Source organism: Lemur catta, chromosome 9 (genome assembly GCF_020740605.2).
Source record: "Lemur catta isolate mLemCat1 chromosome 9, mLemCat1.pri, whole genome shotgun sequence".
In the NCBI taxonomy this organism is placed as follows: domain Eukaryota; kingdom Metazoa; phylum Chordata; class Mammalia; order Primates; family Lemuridae; genus Lemur; species Lemur catta.
This window is the reverse complement of record NC_059136.1, coordinates 6,693,066-6,715,534: the sequence shown is the minus strand read 5'-3', so window position 1 is coordinate 6,715,534 and position 22,469 is coordinate 6,693,066. Positions and strand designations below refer to the sequence as shown.

Here is a 22,469-nt window from a genome sequence, read left to right as displayed (position 1 = left end):
CTGCATGGTCAAGGTCTTCTGCTTGCAAAAGCCAGAGCTAAAGAAGCACGGGCCATAGCTTGAGTCAACAGGAATTTTCATTTGCATTAATAATATTTAAAATTTTTCTGAGTTGTTAAAGTCTTGTGGTTTTCTGTATCAGCAGCTTCTCTCTGTATTAGAGAAGGTATCTCTCTGTAGATATAGATAGATAGATAGTTAGATATATAAATATATATATATATATGCCAAACTGCCTTACAGCGTTTTTTTCTTTCTTTTTTTTTTTTCCTTTTTTCAGTGTTGTATGTGTAGCAGGCACTTGAGTTTATATGAAGATGTTCGCTTCAGTCAAGGATGGAGGAAAAGAGTGGTGAGGTGGTTAAGGGAGATGTGAGGTGCGGAGGGAGGAGGCGACAGTGTGAATTCGTGACCACCAGCCACTAGCCGAGAACGTCCAGGTAGATTGGGGTGGCCTTCCCCAGTGCATGGAGGATTTTGTAGATCTCCTTGATGTTCAGCCGCTGCTGTGGTTCCCTCTGCCAGCACCCCAGCATGACGTCGTACACCTCTTTGGGGCAGACTCGGGGCCGCTCCAAAACACGACCTTGGGTAATGCACTCAATGACCTGAAAGAGTGAGGAGAACGAGGAAGTTACATCCGAAGCCCAGACTTGTCCCTGTGGCTCAACTCAGTGAAAGGCAACAGCTTCGTGGATTAGCGTCAGTGTAGAGCCGAGGTCCCCACGAGCATGGGCTGGAGGCAGGACTGATTTTCATGCCTGTCCTGTACATGGTTTGGGGGCAATGAATGGCCCTGGCTGGTGAAGCAGTCTGCTGCCCTTTGACTCCACTGCTTGGGCCAGACCCACACTGGACACTGACTCCCCTCCACATCCTTTCCTTCCACGTCACACCTCTTCTCTCGTCCTGAATCTCATCTGGGTGACTGAGCTGCACTCATTTTCCACCTGGTAGGGGAGACTGGCTTCTGACCTGTCCCTCCTCCTCCTAGGAGCCTGCCTGCTTTAGAAGCCCCCTTGAAGGAGCTCTGCCCCATCTGGCCCTGCATGCCTGTCTCCCCCCGGCTCCCCTTCCTAGCAAGCTCCCCTCTCCACACAGCTTCTGTGCACGTCACCACACTTGCCTATGAGCCAATACACTGGGCCCTTTCTCAGCAACTCCCATCCTCCTGTGTCTTCAAGTCTCTTCTAACACTGGGACCAACTGCCTGGTTCACCACCGCCCACTGGCCAGCCAGTGCAAGTCAGTCCGTCTCACAGGTCTCAGATCCCCGGCGGTAAGATGGGGGTCAAATGTCTGTCTTGATCACCATCTAGGAGCGTTGTAAGGACCCAGTCAGACCAGGAAAAGGGACTGTCTGGCTCAACATACTGAAGGAGTAGCCATAAGGGGGCATAGGAAGACAACGAGGAGTGTATGGTTGGACTAACCCTACTAGGCCTCCTGAGAGCCAAGTGTGGCAACTGCGATTCATTTCTAGTTCCTCAAAAATACTTCTTTACTGACACCAAATATGTGCATTTTCAAGGTTTCATCTTCCAGTTTTCAGGTTAGTTTTAACTTTTGCCTGATTCTACCACTGTGTAACTTTGGGAGAGTTACTTACCCTGAACTTCAGTTTTTGCACTTAAAGATTGGTTGTGATGACAAAAATACACAGAATAATCTCTAGTTCAGCCGCTGAGCAAATGTCATTTCCTGCTCTGTCCCCATTAGTGTGTATTTAATCAGGAGGAGCACTGCCTTTCTTCTCCTTTGTGTCTCCCTGTGCTGCCCAGCTGTGCCTTTCCCCCGCGCTGTCTCACATCACTCTGACTTTGGAGGGCCTGTCGAACCACCACTGTGCCGGCACCCTCCCGGCTACGCTCACCTGGAGCCCGTGCTGGCCCACCAGGCTCCTTTCCTTGCCAGCCTGTCAGGTCTGCAGTTGCTTATATTCCCCACTCTTATTACAGCCCCGTCCCCAGCCCCCATGACCTTCGCCTCCATGAGAAAGGATCCAGTTCTAACTGCAATAGCAGCTGCTAACGCCAAGATAAAGCACCTGGTAGTGTCTCTTGCAATGTGGGACTACCTAAGCTGTTGATGTCCATAGAGAAACCATGGTCAGTGACTGACGACCACCACTTGCTGCTGCAGTGGGTGGAGGAGGAGAGGTGGCTGGGAGAAGGAAGCTGGCCTTCAAGGCCAATGCCTCACAGGCGGTCTTAGCAGAGACCGTAACCACCTTGTTAGCTCCTGTGAACCAGCTCAAGTCTCTAGGACAGGACTTACGCTAAGACCAACCGCAACCTCAGCCCAGATTTGCCCTTACCTGAGGCCACCAAACATACAGAAGTGGTGTTCAGGGGCATGCTCGTGCATGCGTGTGTGTGTGTGTGTGTGTGTGTGTGTGTGTGTGTGTGTTCCACCCTCCCAGGAAAACAGTAATAATTTTTTAAAACATCATAACAAATGGGTTCCGACATATACTCTTTCATTATTTTAAAAGGTTTTTAAAATATTTTGTCCTACTTTGGGAAATGTGGTTAGGCCCCATTGAGCTTGTGAATGGTGAGATATTACAAATTTAAAGAAATGTCTTCTTTTCAGTCGTTGAAATGCGCTTAATTAAGTGGTCAAGACATAGAAGAGCAGAGATGAACGTAGCTTCCAAGAAGAAAGGCAATTTCTTGAATATTCAAATAAGATTTCAATACTAAAAGGCCCTGTGTTTACATTTTCCCAGAAAACAGAAGACCATAAAAAGAATTGCAATTTTTTTATAGGTCTGCTGGGTTGGGAGACAGAGCTCCTTACTGCCTGCAAACTGTGCTGAATTCCCTGGGGCAACATGACTCTGGTCTACGGGTAACTGAGAAACATCTTGCTGGGCTTTGGAGGCAAGAGTCCTGGGATCATGGCCCAGGCTTTCCTCCTGCCCTGCGGGCTGTCTCCTCTGAGACACTGGCCAGCCCACTTGAGGACCCCAAGCATCCCCACTTCCTATGGCCTAAATCTCAACAGAGGTTTTTGCAAAAATTACTGAGTTAATATAGGTAAAGTGCTTAGAAATATGTCCGGCACTAAAAGTTAGCTACCATTAAAACTTGTTCACTAGTATTTTTTAGTATTATAAATTAAAATTATAAAAATATATGTGTTTATTCTTATGTTTACTGCTATGGTTTATTTTATTCCTGGCCACAGTGGCCACACTCCAAGTCCACACATAGCTCCACCAGTCACGTGAGGCTGGCCTTCCCAATTCACCCCTGTGCATCCCCAGGCCTGACGGGCATGCCTAGAACCTTTGGGGACCCAATTAATCAGGCATACTAATCAGTAGATGTTTCCACACGATGACACAATTGAAAAACTCATAATTGTTCTTTGTCTTCATTTTCTGTCTTAATGAAATATTTGTGATTTTTTAAGTATAGCAGAACAAACAGAACCATGATTTGCATCTCAATTTAGACATGCGATTTCACTCTCTTTTGACAATTATACCACATTTCCTAGAGTTACTATTTTTTTCCTTCTGAGAAGCTCTCCGCCTCCTGCTTATGCCTACGTTCACTCTGCTGGCTCCAAATCCCACCTAACGTTTTGTACACTGTGCCCATGTCTTGACCTCAGATATCTCTTATCAGCCTTCCTCCAAATCGAGATTCTCACGAGCCCCCCTTTACCTCTGTGTTTGACAGCTGGAACCACGGCTGCTTCCCATAGGTGAAGATCTCCCAAAGGATCACCCCGAAGCTCCACACATCGCTCTCGGTGGTGAACTTCCGGTACATGATGCTTTCAGGGGGCATCCATCGGATGGGGAGCATGGTATGTCCTCCCACCTAAAAGGGATCAAGACAGGGATACACACAGTGACCCAAATGAGTGGTGTCTGTCTGCACTCTTCATGTGCAGATGCACTCTCCATGCATCCTACTCTAGAACAGCCACAACTGCACCCAACTTGTATCAGAGGGTGAGTGGAGATGCTGACTCCTGAGCCCTAGGGTACTGGAGGCAGCTAGGCTAGCAGTTAGAGACAACACCTGGGGGAAGGTGGGTTCCTTGGCATTGAGTGTGAAGAAAGATCACAAGGTGATCTGAAGTGGGACAGAAGGTTTCAGAACCTGGTACTACAGTAAAATCTAACCTAAAGAGGAAGTCCAGAGGGAAGTCAGCGAAATTACTGAGCAAGTCACCAAGTGTCAGTATTTGCAGACATCAGGTGAGGACCCTGGCCGGTGTGGCAGAGGCACAATAGATTCCATGTGCATCTGATCTGTGGAACTGTGAATTAGCGTCTACCTGACGGTTCTGAATTTATCACCACAATTTAGGACTCAGTGTTTCAAGCAAAGGGGACAGGGACATTCCAAAAGTGTGGAAGATCATGTGCTAAAAAGATACCAGGTGGACAGAAAGAATTCATGGTGATTCTTAGTAAGATCGCAATGGTCAGTAAGGAAACTCTTTTAAGTAGCCTAAGAAGGATGTCAGCCATCTGTGGGCCTATGAAACTGAAAGCCAAGGGCAAGAGGAAGTGACTGACAAGGGCAGACATCTGAGTACCATTTCTTGAGAAAAACATTAAGGAAATCCTCACTGCCCGGCAGGTTAGAGGTATTAGCATTAATGAAAGAAAATTCACAGCATGTTTTATAACTCAGGAACTAACTGCATCATTAGGAAATAGAGCTTCAGAAATTGGAACTTTTGGCTAATACATGGATTTGTTGTTAGAAAAGTGTTTAACATCGATAAAGAAGACGTTCTCTACATATGTCCTGATGAACTATTAACTTAAAGTTCTCGTTTCTATGGTGGGCCAGTTGGAGGAATAGTAATAGAGAACACTTAAGAAAGAATGACTTGGGAGGTGGACAATCTTGTTTCTAAAAAGGGAAATCATGTTTTCTTTATCCACTTGAAGAATTTAAGAAGATAAATGATCATCTGGATTTACAGAAATGTTATTTTCAACCTGGAATTTTATAATCAGAAGAGCTCTGTATTAAGTGTAAAGACAACTGAAGATGTTTCTTTCAGGCAAAGACTCAGAAAGTTTACCATTCACAGCCTTTCAGAAAATATGGAAGCAAAAGTTAATTTAGGATGTAATCTAGAAAACAGTAAAAAGAATCCAAGCTATACAATGACTTGAAACATAACAATGTAAGGCAAATAGGACACAAAAATGCAATTTAAATCTAAATACTAGTTGCTAATTTGGTAGTAAAAAGTAATACAATTACTAATAAAGGCTTCCTGTAAAATAGAGACATAAAGTAAATAATAATACCAATAATGCTAATAGTACTACCACCGTTACTACTAACATATTTATATGGAATGAAACTTCCAGATAATTTCAATCATAAGTACACAGAAGATTAGATATAGGAATAATTAAAAGCTGGATAAAAGCTGTATATTTTAGAAAGGGAGGAAAGGAATTTACAGTGATCAATTGTTGACTATAACAGTTTAAATTTAAATATGCTTGCTAAAATTTTAAAGGCATTTCTAGAAGAATAGAAATAGTACATATAGTTTCCAAACCAGTTTTTTAAAAATAGAGTCAATACCAAAAAGACTACAAACAGGGGGAATTAGATAATGATGAATAAAAAAGTAGTTTAAAAAATACCACTGTAGACAATAAGTACAAATGGGTTATACTATCTCTTAAATGAAAAAAAATTTGGGTTAAAAAATTAAGATGCATGTTATTTAGAAAACACATATGTAAAGCAAAATATTAGAAAATATTAAAAATGAAAGGATGCAAAAAATACAATAAGCAATAAAAGGAAAATATAATTTGCCATATACATATACATGTATATGTGTATATAAGCATATGTATGGCCAATTACATTTCTTTCATTGTCTGTTACACATTTCATATTGTTTCAGTATATATGAAAAAAAGAATTCAGAATATGAAAAATTAAATGAACACAAAGTGGCTTGTATAATATTTTTATCATACTTAATATGATATTTAAAGCTGGAAAAATTCGCCACAATGGTCATTATGAATTTTTATGCTCCAATTAACATAGCAACAATATATAAAATATTTATAAATATATATATAAAGACTAAAAATAGATTATAAATAAAAGGAAAATGACAAAGCTATCTTTATAATGGGAAACTAAAACACTTCTTTCACAAATTAAAAGATCAAGAAGACAACATAAATGAAGGTAGATTTTTAAAATACAAATAATGAGTTTCAATGAAGAGATATGAGTGCTGCAATTGCATGTATTTTTCAACATCCTTAAAAAGTTGTACATTATTTGCAATTACCTAAAAATCATTCCTAAAAACCCATCACATATTAAATCTCAAAGGAAATCTGAAATGCCTAGAGATAAAGTAAAGTTAAAATAAGAAACATTTTCTGTATCAAATAAAATAAAGTAGAAATTAACAAGAAAATTATAATTTTTAAAAGGTTCTCTTTGGGCAATTAAAGTATTTGGTAAAAAAAAATTGAAAATAAAATTTAAAACTTATTTATTATAACAACTGAAGTTCTATCCATTGAAACCTATGGAATATAGCAAAAAATAAACATAGCATTTAAGCATGTATTTTAAAAATAGTTAAAATATAATTGAATTAAATAAGGATTTGACAAAAAGGTAGTAAAGAACCACAAAATGAATGTAAAGAAAGCAAGAAAAAATAAATAATGAAGATAAAATAAAATAAGTACTGATTAATCAGTATAAAACAAAACAAAGCAAAACAAAGAACCAGGAGAAAAACAAAAGCAGACTTGATCTACACAATCAATTGCTAATCCTTTTCAAAGTCATATAAACCTTTGGCAATGTTAATAAGAGATGTAGAGGAGACAAATGTAAAATGTTAAGAATGTTACAGCAACAAATTTGAGAATATAGATGCAAAGATTTGCTAGAAAATATTAATTTTAAAAGGTTAAGAAAAATAGAAAACTCAAATACAAAAATAATAATTGTAGTAAAAATATATACATTAAAAAGATAAAAGGTTTGGATGGTTTTATGGGTGATTTCTACTAAAGTTTTCTATCCTATTTATACTTTTCCAAAGCAAAAAAAGATAGAAACTTTCCCAAACCACTCTCCATGGCTTGAATGTCCCTAATGACAAAATCAGTCAAACTTACCACATAGCCTTAAATATATAAATATAAATATAGATATTTTATCTATATATGTGTAAAACTACCTGTTATGAACATACTCTCCAAATATAAATAAAATATCATATCAATCAGGAATATAGTATAAGAACTTTATATTATAACTCAATAAGATTTATACTATTATAGAAATCCAAGAATGCCTCAATGTTAGGAAATCTATTATTTAATTTACTAAATTAACAGATGAAAGAAGAAAACCCATCCTTTCAAAAAAATGCCAAAAATTTCCAACACCTTTTTCTGATTAAAATCCCTAATACATTAGTAATAGAAGGTAATTTCCTTTATTCAACACACTAAATATATTTACTGACAATACATTTGAAGTATAAAAGGTATCTTCTATCATTGATTTTATGCAATACTGTTCAGGAAGGTCTAGCCAATGCAATAAAGCAAGAATTTTAAAAATAGGGTAGAAATATTGAAAAGGAAGAGTCAAAACTGGCTGTTGTCTAGATAGGATATGACTATTCAAGACAATTAACTAAAAAGCAATTAGAATATGATTTAGTCAGCTACTCAAATATAAGAGAAACACGCAAAAGTCAAGTTATTCTCATATACCAGTGACAATGATTTCAAAATATAATGGAAAATAAGATTGTTTGTGCAATAGCAACAAAAATGTTTAAAACTCCTAGTCATAAACCTTAGCAGAAAATGTACAAAGTCTATTTAAAAAAAAGTACTGCAAAACATAAAAGAAGATCAGAATAAAAGGAAAGTTGTGTTATTTTCTTGGACAGTATGACTCAGTATTATAAATCTCTCATTCCTTCCTCAAATTAATCTAAAATTCAATACAATGAAAACCCCAATGGAATGGTGTATGGAAATTCATAAGATGAATACAAAATTCATCTAGGTAGTAAGTACTTGATTAAAACTAATATATACTTGAAATAGAACAATAAGGGAGAGTTATTCTATCAGATAGCAAAACATTTTATCAAACTATGTAATGGACACACTGTGTTTTAGCATAGGAATAGACAAATTTATTAATGGAACAAACTAGAGAGTCCAAAGGCAGACCCATGTATAAATACCAGAATTTAATATATGAAATGATGGGTTAGTAATTAAAGTGTTGGAACAATGGACTATTCATTAAAAAAATACACTTAGATACCTACCTCACACCATATACAAAAATCATTTCCAGATGGATTAAAGAGCTAAACATAAAAACAAAACAATAATAATATTAGAAGAAAACTTAGAAAAGTATTACATAACCTCAGGAGAGGAAGGCCTTCCTAAATAAGACATATGTCCAAAAAGCCATAAAGGATAAGATTTAGAGATACAACTTACAAAAATTAAATACTTTTGCAGGGCAAAAGACAACATAAGCGTAGATAAAAGACAAATGGCAGAAAATATTTGCAATATACATAACAGACAAAGAATTCAAATCCATATCATACAACATGCTCCTTCAAATTAGTTAGAAAAAGTAACTCAAGAAAAAAAATGAATACCAGATAAGAGCAGATGATTCACAAAAGAACTACAAATGGCCACGAAAATACAAAGAGATGCCAATTAAAACAACACAGACACACATTTTTGAATGTCATTTGGAAAACATTGAAAAAGATGCTACTCAGTGTTTGAGGGATGAAGGAAGAGTTATTCTCAAATGCCACTGGTGAGAAATGCCTCAGCCTTTTCTGAGGGCAGCTTGGCAGCCCATGGCCACATTAAAGATGCAAGTCCCTGTGAACCCAGCAATATCGCCTCTAGGAGTCTCAGAAAAATATTTGCTCATGTAAGCAAAAGTATTTAGTTGGAGATGTTTATGTCATTGTTTCTAAGGACAGAAATTTGTGTATCATTAAAGGTATCTGTAGCAGTTAAAAGGAATATGGTGGAGCAATGTGTACTGGTATGAAAATATGTGTAGGATATATTAAATGAAAACACAAAACATCAAAAAATATATTTTAGTATTCTTGTCCATGTAAAAATGTGTATGTGGATGCATAAGCAAACATGTAGTGATACTGTGTAACTATGAAAATGCATAGAAAAAGGCCTGAAAAGCCAGTAATCCAGTGGTTTCCTCTAGAGAGTAAGGAGTGACCAGAGAGAAAATTCCATATTTTACTACATGTATTTTACTATGCTACTTGAAATTTTATGATGATCATGTATCACATTTGAAAATTTAAAAACAATAAAAGAAAAAAACGAATAAAACCAGTGAACCTAATTTAAATTCTATATCAAAAGATAATTTTTTTTTTTTTTTTTTGAGACAGAGTCTCACTCTGTTGCCTAGGCTAGAGTGAGGGCTGTGGCGTCAACCTAGCTCACAGCAACCTCAAACTCCTGGGCTCAAGTGATCCTCCTGCCTCAGCCTCCCGAATAGCTGGGACTACAGGCATGAGCCACCATGCCCGGCTAATTTTTTTCTATATAGATTTTTAGCTGTCCAAATCATTTCTTTCTATTTTTTAGTAGAGATGGGGTCTCGCTCTTCCTCAGGCTGCTCTCGAACTGCTGAGCTCAAACAATCCGCCCGCCTTGGCCTCCCAGAGTGCTAGGATTACAGGCGTGAGCCACCGTGCCCAACCAAAAGATAATACTTTTTATACTTTTTTTTTTAGGCTGGTCAAGTGGAGCAGTGGGAGTGGAGAAGGAACAGAGGAATCTGTAACTGGTTGTGATCAATTAGTTGTAAACACCACTGCACTCGGACCAACCAGAAGATGATACTTTTTAAAAGAAAAATTATGTTTGTGATAGAATATGGTAGAATGGTTTATTATACTTCTTTTCTTGATTTTAAAAAAACATGAGTCAGGAATATAGGAGCATTTCTCTTGATGAAAAATTTTAAAGACTGGAGTGCCCCAAATCGATGCTAATGTGTGTCTCATTTGATGGTTTTATACACAATCCAAAATAGACATTCCAAATTGAAATCTCCAAGTTTACAAAGAGAGAAATTCAAGTGTGCAGGGTGTAAACTATGATGAGTATTTGGGCAGAAAATTACCAGAAAGGTACTAATCGGTCACAGGAGCCCCACTGTGGAGAATGCTACCAAGATTCTCGCTGAGTGGCACCACCAATGTGTATGAAGTTTATACTGCGTTCTTCCAGAAGTGGACTGAAATATTTCAAGAGGCCTATGATATAACAAAAAGGAACATTAAGTTGGAGGTCAGAAGCCCTGTGTTCTGATGTGACTTTGAGCAACCACTTAACCCCTTTGAACTCCGATTTCCTTATCTTCGAAACAGAAGTTAAGCAATGGCCTGCCTGAGGTGAGAGTATGTACGTGAAAACCCATTGAGTGTCGTTAAGCACAAAGGTGTACACGTGAAGTACAATCACTGTTCGTTGTGTGTGGCTTTACATGCTACTGGGCAGCATAATAAACCTAATTTCCTCAAATTTATTTCCCCTACAACCCCATTCCAATTTTCCTCCAGGGTGACCTATGTCATTCTCCCACATTGGAGAGACCCAGTCTGGGAAGAGTAGTAGACCTGGTAAAAATTATTGACAAATATCTCCATGGTAAAACACAGCCAGACGTAACCCAGCCAGAAATAATAGTCTTAATGATAAGAATAATACTAATTATTAATAATTAGCAATGATAACCGACCACAGGATGTTACACACATCCCACATTTAACCCTCTCTCCATTCCTGCATGATGGAAGCCTCTGTTTGTCCCCATTTCACAGATGAAGATAAGCTATCTAGCCCAAGCATTGCATAAGAAATATTAGCTAATGATCCAAGCTCTTGATGAGATACTTAAGGATCTTAAGGCTGGGCCTTGAGATAGGAGACATAAAGTAAGAAGGCAGAGGAAGGATTCCAAGAAATGATTCTAGAAATAAAAAAAAATACTTGGTAGGAAAGAGTCTTTGGATTGCATGGGGGAAGAATCCCATGCCTACCTTGAAAGATACCTCCCACCTCTCAATCATTGTCTTCCTCCACCCTCCTGCACACAAAGGAAAGGGGATGGGAGTTTGAAAAACCTGGGAAATCGACAGTGCCCATTGGAGGAGGATTTTGCTAGTGCCAGAGAATCAGGATGCTTGGGCTATTTAGATGTCAGTTTGGTGGAATTAGGGGCATCTTAAGATTCTGGGACATGTCCCCCTTCTTGCCTTTGTCACTGGCCCTGCCCAGGATTCACTGAGGTCTTTGCCCCTTTGGATTGCCATTCATGCTAACGTGAGGATGCACTCCCACTTGCATTAAGTCTGCCTTCCGGGAAAACTATCACTCCTGGTATATTGGGGGTCAAGCTGGTGCAGAGCAAGAATGTCACCATCTCCACAAAATTCCTTTTACACTCAGAGACAAGAGGGGTTCTGAATGATTACAATTCTGCACAGGGAGATCAGACATACATGATGAACTCAGGCTTCAGAAGATCCATCCCACAATCAACCACAAAGCAAGGAATTACAAGAGGGGAAATAGTGACTATTCTAAAATCTGGCCAGGCCAGAGAAGTCCAGTCTCTGTAACCTCCCAAGCTTCCCCCTAAGCAGCTTCCAGGTATTATTACTCCTAGTCCCTTGACAAGGGGTGCCCGTGACCACTTGCCCACCAATATTTTGCTAAATGCTTTTACTAATTTGCTTCACACTTTAGTAAGGCTGCCAGATTAAATACAGGATGGCCAGTTAAATTTGAAGTTCAGATAAAAAAGATTTTTTTTTAGTACAATTATGTCCCACATATTGCATAGAACATAAGTATACTAAAATGTGTTTTTGTCTAAAATTCAAATTTAATGAGGTGTCCTATATTTGCATTTGCTAAATCTGGCAACCCTACATTTCAGAGCTAGGTGGGGAAGCTGACATTATACTTCAGAACATCCTGTTTTTATTTGTAGGGCTTTCTACATGCATCCAGGCTCTCTGTCTCCTCCCCATTGCACTCTGCCCGTCCTACAGGAGGCTGCTGAGTTAGGTGCATAACACACAGCAAAGCTTCCTTCTCTCTACCCCGTGTTCTTCCCAGCCCTCTCTCCCCATTTCTCATTAACATCTTCCTCGAGGATGAGGATGACAGAGAGAGAGGGGGCATGGGAGCCAGGATTTTCCCTGTAAACATATCTCTGCTATTTTCTACCTGTGCATCCTTGGGCAAGCCATTTGCCCAGCCAAAGTCTCCATTTTCTCATCTGGAAATGGAAGAAAAACTATAATCACCTCCCAGGGTTGTTTGCCTGATTATAAGTGCCTGGCAGCCTTGTTAAAAAATACAGATTCCTAGGCTTCACCACAAACCCAGTGAATTAGACCAGGGGTCAACGTTATGGCCTGCCTCTTGTTATTGGAAATAGAGTTTCATTGGCACAAAGCCATGCTCATTCATTTCATATCCTCTGTGACTGCTTCCATGCTACAAGGGCTAAGGTGAACAGTTGCAAAAGAGACCATTTTAAAGTTGCAACAGAGGCCACCTGCAAAGACTAAAATATTTACTACCCGGGCCTTCACAGAGAAAATTGGGTTATCTCTAAATTAGACTCAAAGAGACAGGAGGAACAGAAACTATACTTTTTTTTTTTTTTTTAACTTGACAAAGATAATGACTCTTTTGGTATCATTGCAGCACTACCAAAATACTAATAATTCCTTAACATCAAATACCATTCAGTCTTAAAATTTCCTAATGTTTTCAAGTGCCTTTTTAAAGTTTGAGCTAAAAATAGATCTACACATACTGCATTTCCTATAATCAGGAATACCCAGTGATACCTGACCAGGTATCTGGAGCCGTAATCAGATCCAAGTTCATGATGGTGCTGTGTGCTTCCTCCTGCAACAAAACAGGAGGCAGAGGTCGTCTGGTTGTCTTTCTTTTTGTGTGATGTTAAGACTGATCGGCAGATTCAGTCTGACCGTCCGTTATGAAATTCCCTTTCACCTAACAGTTTTAGCAGCCACTGATGATCACTCCCCAGATCCAACATTTCATTAGTGGCTACAAATGTATAACGTTCTAATTATAGCATTTCCTCTGCATATATTAGCTGGGACTTTTTTTATCAATAAAAACTTCCCTTCATCGGCTATTTGACTATACTGGTAACAGCTGATACAAAACAGGCAAGATAAATACTTGATTCCAAGTAGTTCTTGGAATAATAAATTCATTCCCTAGCATCCACCAAAGGTGACCAATGAGAGCTTTGTTTTGGTTTGGTTTGGTTTTGAGAAGCATTATCAATGCTTGTTCTTTTTATTAATAACAACAACAACACATTTGAAGTGTTTTATTCTATTGCAATTATTAATTCTGATGCTTGATATTCCATCTTTAGCCAGTGGAACCCTCTTAAAGGTGGTGCATGTATCCTCCCATATAGCCCCAGTAGTCTTTGATAGCATTCTTACTTTCTGACATGAAAGAATATTCTGGGTTCATCTCACACATTTCCTTTTACAGTCTTGGAATCAGCCATTTCTCCAAGTATCCTGGGATCCTTTTGGTGGACAATGAAATTTAAAGACCATACTATGGATCCTAGGAGTGCTCATTGCTGCTGAGGTGGTCATTATTTCTAGGTCTTTGTTGTGCAAATAGCAGTGACAAAACCTTTTTCTTAAGAGAAAAAATATCGTGAGTTCATATTGATTTTACCAAACTCATATGTAGGATTACAGAGCTTTTACTTAATTCTTTATTTTTATATTTTTTTCTCTTATGCTGGAAATCATGATTCCTATAACACTATTAAGATCACTTACTTTCTTTACACTAATACTATATTATATATATATTATATATATATATCAGAGAGAGTTTTGAAATAACAGTTCAAATACTATTACTAACAATATGATAACTTAAAACAACCTACAATCTTTGCAGTTCTTTCAGTCTTTTGGATATACCTACTTAAGACACACAGAAAACATAGCTATGTTTTAAAGTCATTTGAAATAACTCCTTTCTGTGTGGTGAAGCCACCAACTTAATACACAGTTAGGCTTATTTGTTTCATTTTGCTTTTTATTTTTAGGACTTGCTTTGTTTTTTATATTCCATTTGACTTAAAGTTGCTTTATAATGATGTAAAAACTGCTACTTGGTTTCAAAGTCAAAACCAGGTACATTTCACCAAAGTCTAGTTCCTTCCCTGCTCACTGTCCCCACCCTGTTCCCTTCCTCTTATAAGTAACCATTCTAGTTTGTTTTTAGTTTATTCTTCCACTTATTTTTTACACAAGCAAATATGAAATGATATTCATTTTCCTCACTTTATTACATAAACTGTACATACAAAGTATACCGTGTCCACTGAAGTGGTTTCAAACTACAGCCTGCAGAACTTTGGAGATAACATGAAGTCTTTCCAACATGTACTCAGGCAAGGATAGTTTGGAGGAGTTTTGCAGGTCCACCACTCCCATCTGAATTTTTTCTAAAATTAAACTTAGAACCCACTGTGGTCCAGCAATTCGCTCGCCCAGTTGCCCCAGCCCCCCTCTCCCTCCACTCTCAAAAAGGAAGGACAAACTTCTAACTCATTCCACACGTCAGGAGTAAAAACCTACAGAATACAAAGGAAGGAACGCTGAAATATTGGCACAGGTGTTGAAAATGAATGTCTCTTGTGATCAGGGAAAAAAAAGCCTTTTGCAAGTTGGGTAGTTTTCAATCCCTTTCAAACAACTCAAGGGGGACAGACCTAAAAGAATTATAAGCTGAGAGAAGATTAAAAATAATTTTTGATAAGCAGCCAGTATATGATTTTAGGCAAATAACTAGATAATAGTTCAAAGAATTGTGTTACATTTCAATAACAAAACTCTTTTCTTTCCCATCTATTTGTTTACCATGAATAAGTTTTTTCTGTTCTTGCATCTATAAAAATGAAAAACAGGGATAGACTTGATCTTGAATCTTTCTTACTTTAAAAATAAATACTATTCATCAGTGAATACATGGACTAATTGAACATAGGAGATGCATATTTTGCTTTTTAGTTCTTATAGTCATCAAAAGTTGTGATATCTGTTATTTTGGTCAGCTGCATTTCTCTGCATATCACTAATTATTGTAATGTTAACTTAATTCCCAATTTCTGTGTATTGCTAATAATTGTAATGATAACTCGAACCAAAAACTCTTAACATCTAGAAATGTATGATTATTGGCCATTAAAAATTAAATTTAAATCTTTGTACATATTTTTATGATAGTGGCTAGTAATAGGATTTCATGCATAAAAATATATTACATAAGGATAAAATGCATGGGGTAACTGGAATGAAAATATAATTTCAAGAAGAAAAAAAGAACCATGTAAAACTGACTGTTTAAGAACTTGTTCATGTGTTTAATGGATGATGTACCAAATTGCTCTGGTATTTAAAGTTCATTAGATGCATTAAAGGAATGATGTATTTTTTAATGTCAATATTTACAATATTCTGGAAATGGCATCGTTTGCAACTATTTAAAATCATGTTGAAGATTTTAGATGACAATTTAAAATGTGCAAGGGGCATATATAGTTTTTCAAAATTCTTTTAGGGGCACAAAATTTGAAGACCACAGGTTTAGAGACTAAGAAGCTAACGGTGTGAAGTTTGGAGTCCTACCTCTCCTGTCTTTCCCCAGGACTGTATTGCATCCATCCTCAGGCCATCAGCTCTGTACATGGGGAGAAAGGAAAAGAAGGGAGCAGGAGCAGCAGCCCTGCCTCCAGCCCTGAAGTGCCTGCCTAAAAACCCCAGCCTCACTGCCTCCATCCATGCTCTCAGGGCTCACTCTCGGCCTTGCCCCTAAGAAGGTGCTCAAAGTCCAGAGGCTGCAGGTGCTCAGGCTCCAGTTGCTACCAGAGGCAGAATGCCGTGCAGGGCAGGGTGCTCCTCTCTGAGGACCTCTCACCTCCCGACTCACCCACGGCTGTCCCTTCTCTTGTAAGCTAGCTTTCTTGAAAAGGGACTTTTCTGCAGTTAGAAGGAACCCATTCCTTTGGGTTAAAGAGAAACTCAGCCAAGGTCTCCGGCTTCCCTGTCTAATTACGGAAGGAGGCAGCTGTAGATTCCAAAGAAAACACAGAAGCCTGTTTCTCTCCCAGAGGTTCAAAATGCCTATCCTCACACAACTGATGAGGGACAAAGGAGACAAAGTAACCTATAGTCCAGATAAGGAAACCGAGACCCAGCAAAGGTGAGCAAGTGTGGATTCACAGAGCATGATGTTTCTGGAAGCAACTGAAGGATTTGCGCTTCCTCTCTGTTTGCTAATCTGCATGGGCCGAGTCAGAACCTTTCGAAGCATACGAGAAAGCAACTCATCTACTTTTGAGGAGGCAAATCTGAAGAGTTGTAAAAACTTTGCAACATATGCTAATGGCAAAATGGGCTAATCAGGAGATTGTCATAAAGGTTGTCATTTATGGTTAAGTGTCATTATTTTTTATTTATTCAATTTTAATCTTTCTTGACTGTATGTCTCAGCACATAGAAAAGTGTTCACGTGCATTGAAAGAAATGAAAATCTGAGCATACACTTTCTTTATCCCCTGGGAAGTCGTCTGGTTTCCCCAAAGAGGTGGGATTTGCCTCTTCCCCCTTGCTCTGCTGTGTTTGAGTGGAACATCACCTGGGGCTGGCAGTCACCTTGAACATGACCCCAGCAGCAGTCCCAGTAGCCACCACAACAGTCTTTAAATTCATTGTCACTCTTGTTCCAGAGGGTTTGAGGATTTCACACACATGGACTGCACATCAGTATTGTGTGTACACACATCCATACGCCGGGGGAGGATGTTTAGATGAACATGTGTGCATGTTAATGCATGTGCATTGTATGTACAATTGTAGATACAGACACATGTTTGCTCTGATCACATGGGGTTGGTGAAACCTCCCTTGGACACTTCCAGAAATAAATGGCCTAAATGTAAGCTAAAAGGCCCAAAGTCCTCTTCTAATGTGTTCTGTTTCCAAGCAGCAAAAATAAATGGTTTCACTCTAAACTAGTTGATTAGCTTTGCTGATGGCTTCAAACCTTTCCAGAATGACACAGCCCTTCTTCATGGAATGAACCCTTGCCATCCCCCCACCTCCAGCTGTTGGGCTGTCTTACTACTTTCCTCCCCACATATGTGAGAGGCCGCCAGAGCCTTAGAAACAGCAGCCTGTCCTTCAGGAGCTCGCCCACACCGCCTACCTTTCCTCTTCCCACCCTGCTCTCCCTCACTTTCCCTAAGGGGCTATTTTGAGTTGCAGATGCTGGATGTTATATTGCAAATCAGCCTTCCGGCTCCCTCCCCAGTCCTATGTGACTATTCCCTGGGCACAACTCTTTGGTGGCCAAACCTACATTCTCTTTAGATGCCATCTGGATTCCCAGAGCATCTCTGAAGAACCAGCCATGCCCTGTCACTGCACCCTGCCCAGCTCCCCAGATTTCCAGGCTTGAAAGGAGAGATTCAACACTGAAACTGTAGTGCATGAACACACAGGGCTGGAAAGAGCCTTGGAAATTACCTTGCCTACCTCCCGATGTGCAAACCTTGGCTGGAAGAGAGGCGGCAGTAACTTGTCCAAAGTCACTAAGAATAGTAAATAAAACAGAACTAAAGTTGCATAGAGCATTGTTCTTGTTTTCAGTGTACACCTGTTACTGAAATATAGCATACCTGCACAAAGGCAAACAAATTGAAAATATACAGACTGAGCTGTATGAGGTTTAAATTTTGGTTCTATAGTCTCCTTCTTTCTGCACTGATATATGTAGACTTTGGGTCACCTGGAAGAACTCTGTGTTCCCTCCAGTCTGTGTGGGCACATGTCTTAGGGATGTATTGGCTTGGGTATCCTCGATTTTAGACCTATGACACATGAGTGTGTACTCACAAATACATGTCCCTCTGTGGCTTCACCCCCGCTACAGAAACTCCATGGATGAAACATTTAAGCAAGACATTGAGACTACCCTGTAGTGACATTGGACTACAAGTCCAAGTCAGAATTGTTTGCCTTCTTTTTGCCTCCCTTCCTCTCCCCAGTAAAGTAGGGCAGACTATTATCGAGCTTCTTGTAGACACAAATCGAAGATTTCAGCTCTGGGTGGAGTAGGTGCTGGGGATTCTTTTGGAGGGAAGGTGCAGAGAAAACTCACAAAGACAGTATTATAGCACTGCTCCCTCAGAGCAGGGCTTTGTGACAGCTTACGCAAACAGCATCCATTTAGCAGAATCTCAGTGGAACGGCTGTCTCAGTCTGAGCCTCTCACCTCAGGATTAGGAAAAATCCTTGGAGTCTTCCAAAAATACAAGGAGTTAAGAGCCAAGCTGTTTAGCAGTGTGAGCACAGAGGACAAATAGGCCCATTGTGATTCTCCCCAGTTCTCTTACCTAGAGCTGCATCTGCCAGGAGCAAAGTTCTCAGAGGGAAGCCCCAGGAACACAGGCCTTTTATAACTTCTTTTGTTTTCACCTTTCTCAATCCTGCCTAAACAGCAAGCGCTCATTCTAAGACCACACTGTCCTTTAGTACCCCCAAGCAATATATTTTTTATAGAGCAGACATTGCAAGTCCAAAGATGTGGGGTGAAAAATAACTTGGCCCTTATTTTCTTCTCCAAATGCCTAAATTGGAGCCCCCAACTGCACTAAAATCTTCTAGTGGAAATAAACTTTAGAGATGTTCAAAGAGTTCAATTCACTAAACAAAGCTAGAGGTCTCAACTCAGCTCAGATCCATGGATGACATTGGATTCAAGCTCATCCACCCAGCCCCTAAACTCTTGCTATCATATTCATGAATAAAGAAAGGCAGAATAAATCTCCCTAATTATCCTAGAGTTTTAAACATTTACCCTGCACAGCTCAGGCACTGATGGTTAGGTTCCAGTTCAGATTCAGACTTATTTGGCCAAAATAAGATAACTTCTTTTAAAGAAGATTGATTGATTTTGCCAGATATTTAGATGCCAAAAAAAATCTAAAAATTATAACTGATATAAAAAATGTGTGTATAGGATGAGGAAACAGAGGATCTAAAGGAACAACCCTTTGTATAACTTGGTCAATGCTATTTACTAGCTAAACAACCTTAGAGAATTTATTTAACCTCTGGAAGACTTGCCCAAAGGTTAAATAAATTCTCTAAGGTTGCTTAGCTAGCAAAGTGGGGAGAATAGCACACCTACTCAGAACATGTTCAGAAATTAAATGAGATAGTAGATGAAACCGAGGCATGGCAGTTATTCAATACACATACACATACATATTACTTTGAATCTAAATCTTCCTCGGATGATGCTAATTTCTCAATGATAATGTTTACTATACAGCACTTCTGATTTTTTCCAAGGTCTTAGACATTTGGTAAGTGATTCTTACAATAATGAGACAACAATCCCCAATTAATGGATGAGAAACCAGTTCAGAGATGAAATGCCAGCCAGTTGATAATAGGTAGAGCTCATGCTAGAACTTAATCCACTGTCACAGTCCAAGTCCTTCTCTTCAAAGGTTTTATAAATTCAAGACAATTCCACTTACAAGCACTGGGGCAGTTTAGGGAGCTGTGGAGATCTGCATGCCTGGCAATCCAGATCCTTGAATCCAGACTGTTTACAAAAGCAGGGCTTAGACACTCAGAAAGAGCAGCTAAAGAGAATCTCAGAGAAGACAAGACTGAGCTGGTTAGAATATGCAATGTTCTTCTTTGGACCAGGCTCAATGACTGCATATTTTGTATATGAGGCCTCAAGGCAGGAAAACGTTGGCTTTTATAGAGCAAACAATAAGATGGGGTCTTTTTTCTAGAAAGAAAAACATCCAGGAATTGGCTTTCCAAGTTATCCTCTCAGCAATATTAGTAACAATAACAATAATACTTCCACTGATTGAATATCCCTCCAGCCTTAAGATGATGCCATTGGATTCTTCAATCACAGATTCTAGTTTTATTACATAATCTTAGGCCCCTGATCAGATAGCAGATATACACCAATGGTGCTGTGAGGAAATGAGCTTTTCTAATAACTGGTGGAATATTCTCCCTCACCAGCCAGTGATACCCCACCTCTAGGTAAGCTCAAGCTGGGTGCCCATTCCTTAAACCTTGGATGGGAGGCTAGACTAGGTGGCCTTTTGAATTGAAGACTTTTCTCTAATTCCAAGGTTCCAGAGCCTAGCACATCCGAGCCACCATTTGCAAAGTCTGTTACACAGACCCCATGCGTGGAGCCCAGGGGAACCTTGCACATTCACTGCTGGGGCCCCAAATCAGCTGTCCCAAAAGCAGACAGCTTAAACAGCCTCTGTTTGATGCTCCTGATCTCATTTATCTCAGACAGAGCTTGTGAGCACTAATTAAGGAATGTTTATAAAGCACAGCCAGCAATGTGAAACTACCCGTGGTAGTGCTAAGGTGTGGCACTATTTCCTACGATGACAGGGATTTCTGCATTGGCCTGACACCTGTCATTATTATAGGCTGCTTCCAAACTGCCCATAAAAGAGGTTTTTCCCTATATTATTTGTGAGAATTCTCAGAGCACGATGCGGTTAACACGTCTCTCATCTCTCAGAACTGGGAGTTTCTGGAGGTGGTCCAGGTTGAAAGCAGACAGGCAGCTGTGTGTCTGGGGCCAGTGGAGAGGTAAACTGAGGCCTGCTGGCTCTATTCAGTGCTGCCAGGCATGGGCAAGACCTCCCATTAGAAGAAGTGGGGGATGCAGACACGGGACCCCAGGGAGGGAAAAGAAGGTGGCCCACCCTTAACAAGACTTTATGATAAAGGCAGGATAACACTTAGGAAGTCACTTAACCTCTTTGAACCTCAGTTTCCCTGTTAAATGTCAGCTGACACTTGCCTCCTCAGGTGGCCATGAGGGTTAAATAACACAGTTCATGTAAAGCATTCAGCACAGTCAGCCTGATACATGTCAGCAAGTAACAGTCGCAACAATAGCTGTGGTCGTGCCAGCAGTATTGTTCTCTTACAAACATTTGCGAGAAGCATTCTCTAAGGCCATTATTTAGGTCATATAAGGGAATGAATTTTGAATTTCTGTGTGTGCAGGGAGATGGGGCTATCTGGTGGTAAAGATTTAGGTTGGATTAGGAAGTAATTTTCAAGTGTCCTTGACTGTAGCTCTTTTAATGTAAGGCTGTCCTGAGGAATGATAAGAAGCCTTTTCTGGTTTTGCTGCTATAATAAGCAAACCAGAGCCTGGACTCCTTTCTTCTCCCTCCTTCAAGTTTCGTGCCCTCAGTGTCCCATGCCCTTAAGGAAGCATTCAAAGTCTGCCAGTCAAGGCCCGCACTGCGGGTTGGACGGATCAGCCAGAAAGGCACAGCTGTTGCTAGAGGTAAAATCTGCCACTTCCAAGCCACTCCAAATTAATCCTTCTAGCCAGAGGGAGACCCAAGCCTTTGGGTCCCCCTTTTGTTTTATTAACTGCCAACCAAGAAATGACAGCAGTAGCTGGGGGAGAAGCCCAAAAAGGGAGACGGGGAACGCTTTGCATATTTTAATTGCTTCAGTCAACAATACATAACCACAGCAGAAACCTACATCCCCAGGCAAAGGAAAGCTGGAAGCGCATTGTGGGAGATGACATAGGGAATCCACATCTACTCCCCCTGGATGACAGGCCGCTCCTGGGCTGGGGCTGAATTTCTAACCCACCCACTGACATGGCTGCTGGAGCAGCTCTGATGAGAGCAAGAGGAAGGTGGACAAATGGAGCCTTCTCACACCCAAAGCTTTCTTGAGAATTGGATGCACCTCTTCACCTGATGGAAAATGAGATTCTCCTTTGAGTCAGGAAACAAGACTCCTTAATTCTAAAGGAAGAGCACTCGGTGCCCTAGAGGAGAGAACTCACAGATGACTTGCCTGCAGGACCACAAACATGAAAGAGTGGATAAAGTCCTTTATGCATTTAAAGGTAGGGAGTCAACTTAGAGAAAATAATAGGGTTACATTTTCAAGGAAGTCTGAGGTTGCCATTTGAGGCACTCTGTGAACTGCAAAGTGATTAACCGACATAAGCTAATACTACCTCTATTTCTATGCATCACAGGTTTCCAGCTAGGCCCTCCCCTGAGAAATTCCAGGACAGGGGTGTTGACTAACCCAGCCACGCAGCCCCACCAAGGCCTACAGCTGTCTCTAGCACCCTGGGAGGGAGGCAGCCAGAAGGGAGATCTGGCACCAGGGGAAAACATGCAGGTGAGGGGCAAGAGCACTGGTTTGAGACCCAGGTCATTTGAGTTCTTGTCCCAGTT

General features: G+C 39.9%; 1 protein-coding gene across 1 annotated transcript in view; it reads right to left on the bottom strand.

The window, feature by feature from the left end:
* Positions 1-271: 271 nt before the first annotated feature.
* The window catches only part of NTRK3 (neurotrophic receptor tyrosine kinase 3), a 351,142-nt gene continuing 328,944 nt past the window's right edge, over positions 272-22,469 (bottom strand). The window contains exons 16-17 of the mRNA XM_045561747.1: positions 3,678-3,836; positions 272-608 (exon numbers count right to left, since the gene is read on the bottom strand). Of these exons, the coding sequence (XP_045417703.1) occupies positions 423-608; positions 3,678-3,836 (345 nt within the window). The 3' untranslated portion in view covers positions 272-422. The remainder of the gene's footprint in view (positions 609-3,677; positions 3,837-22,469) is intronic.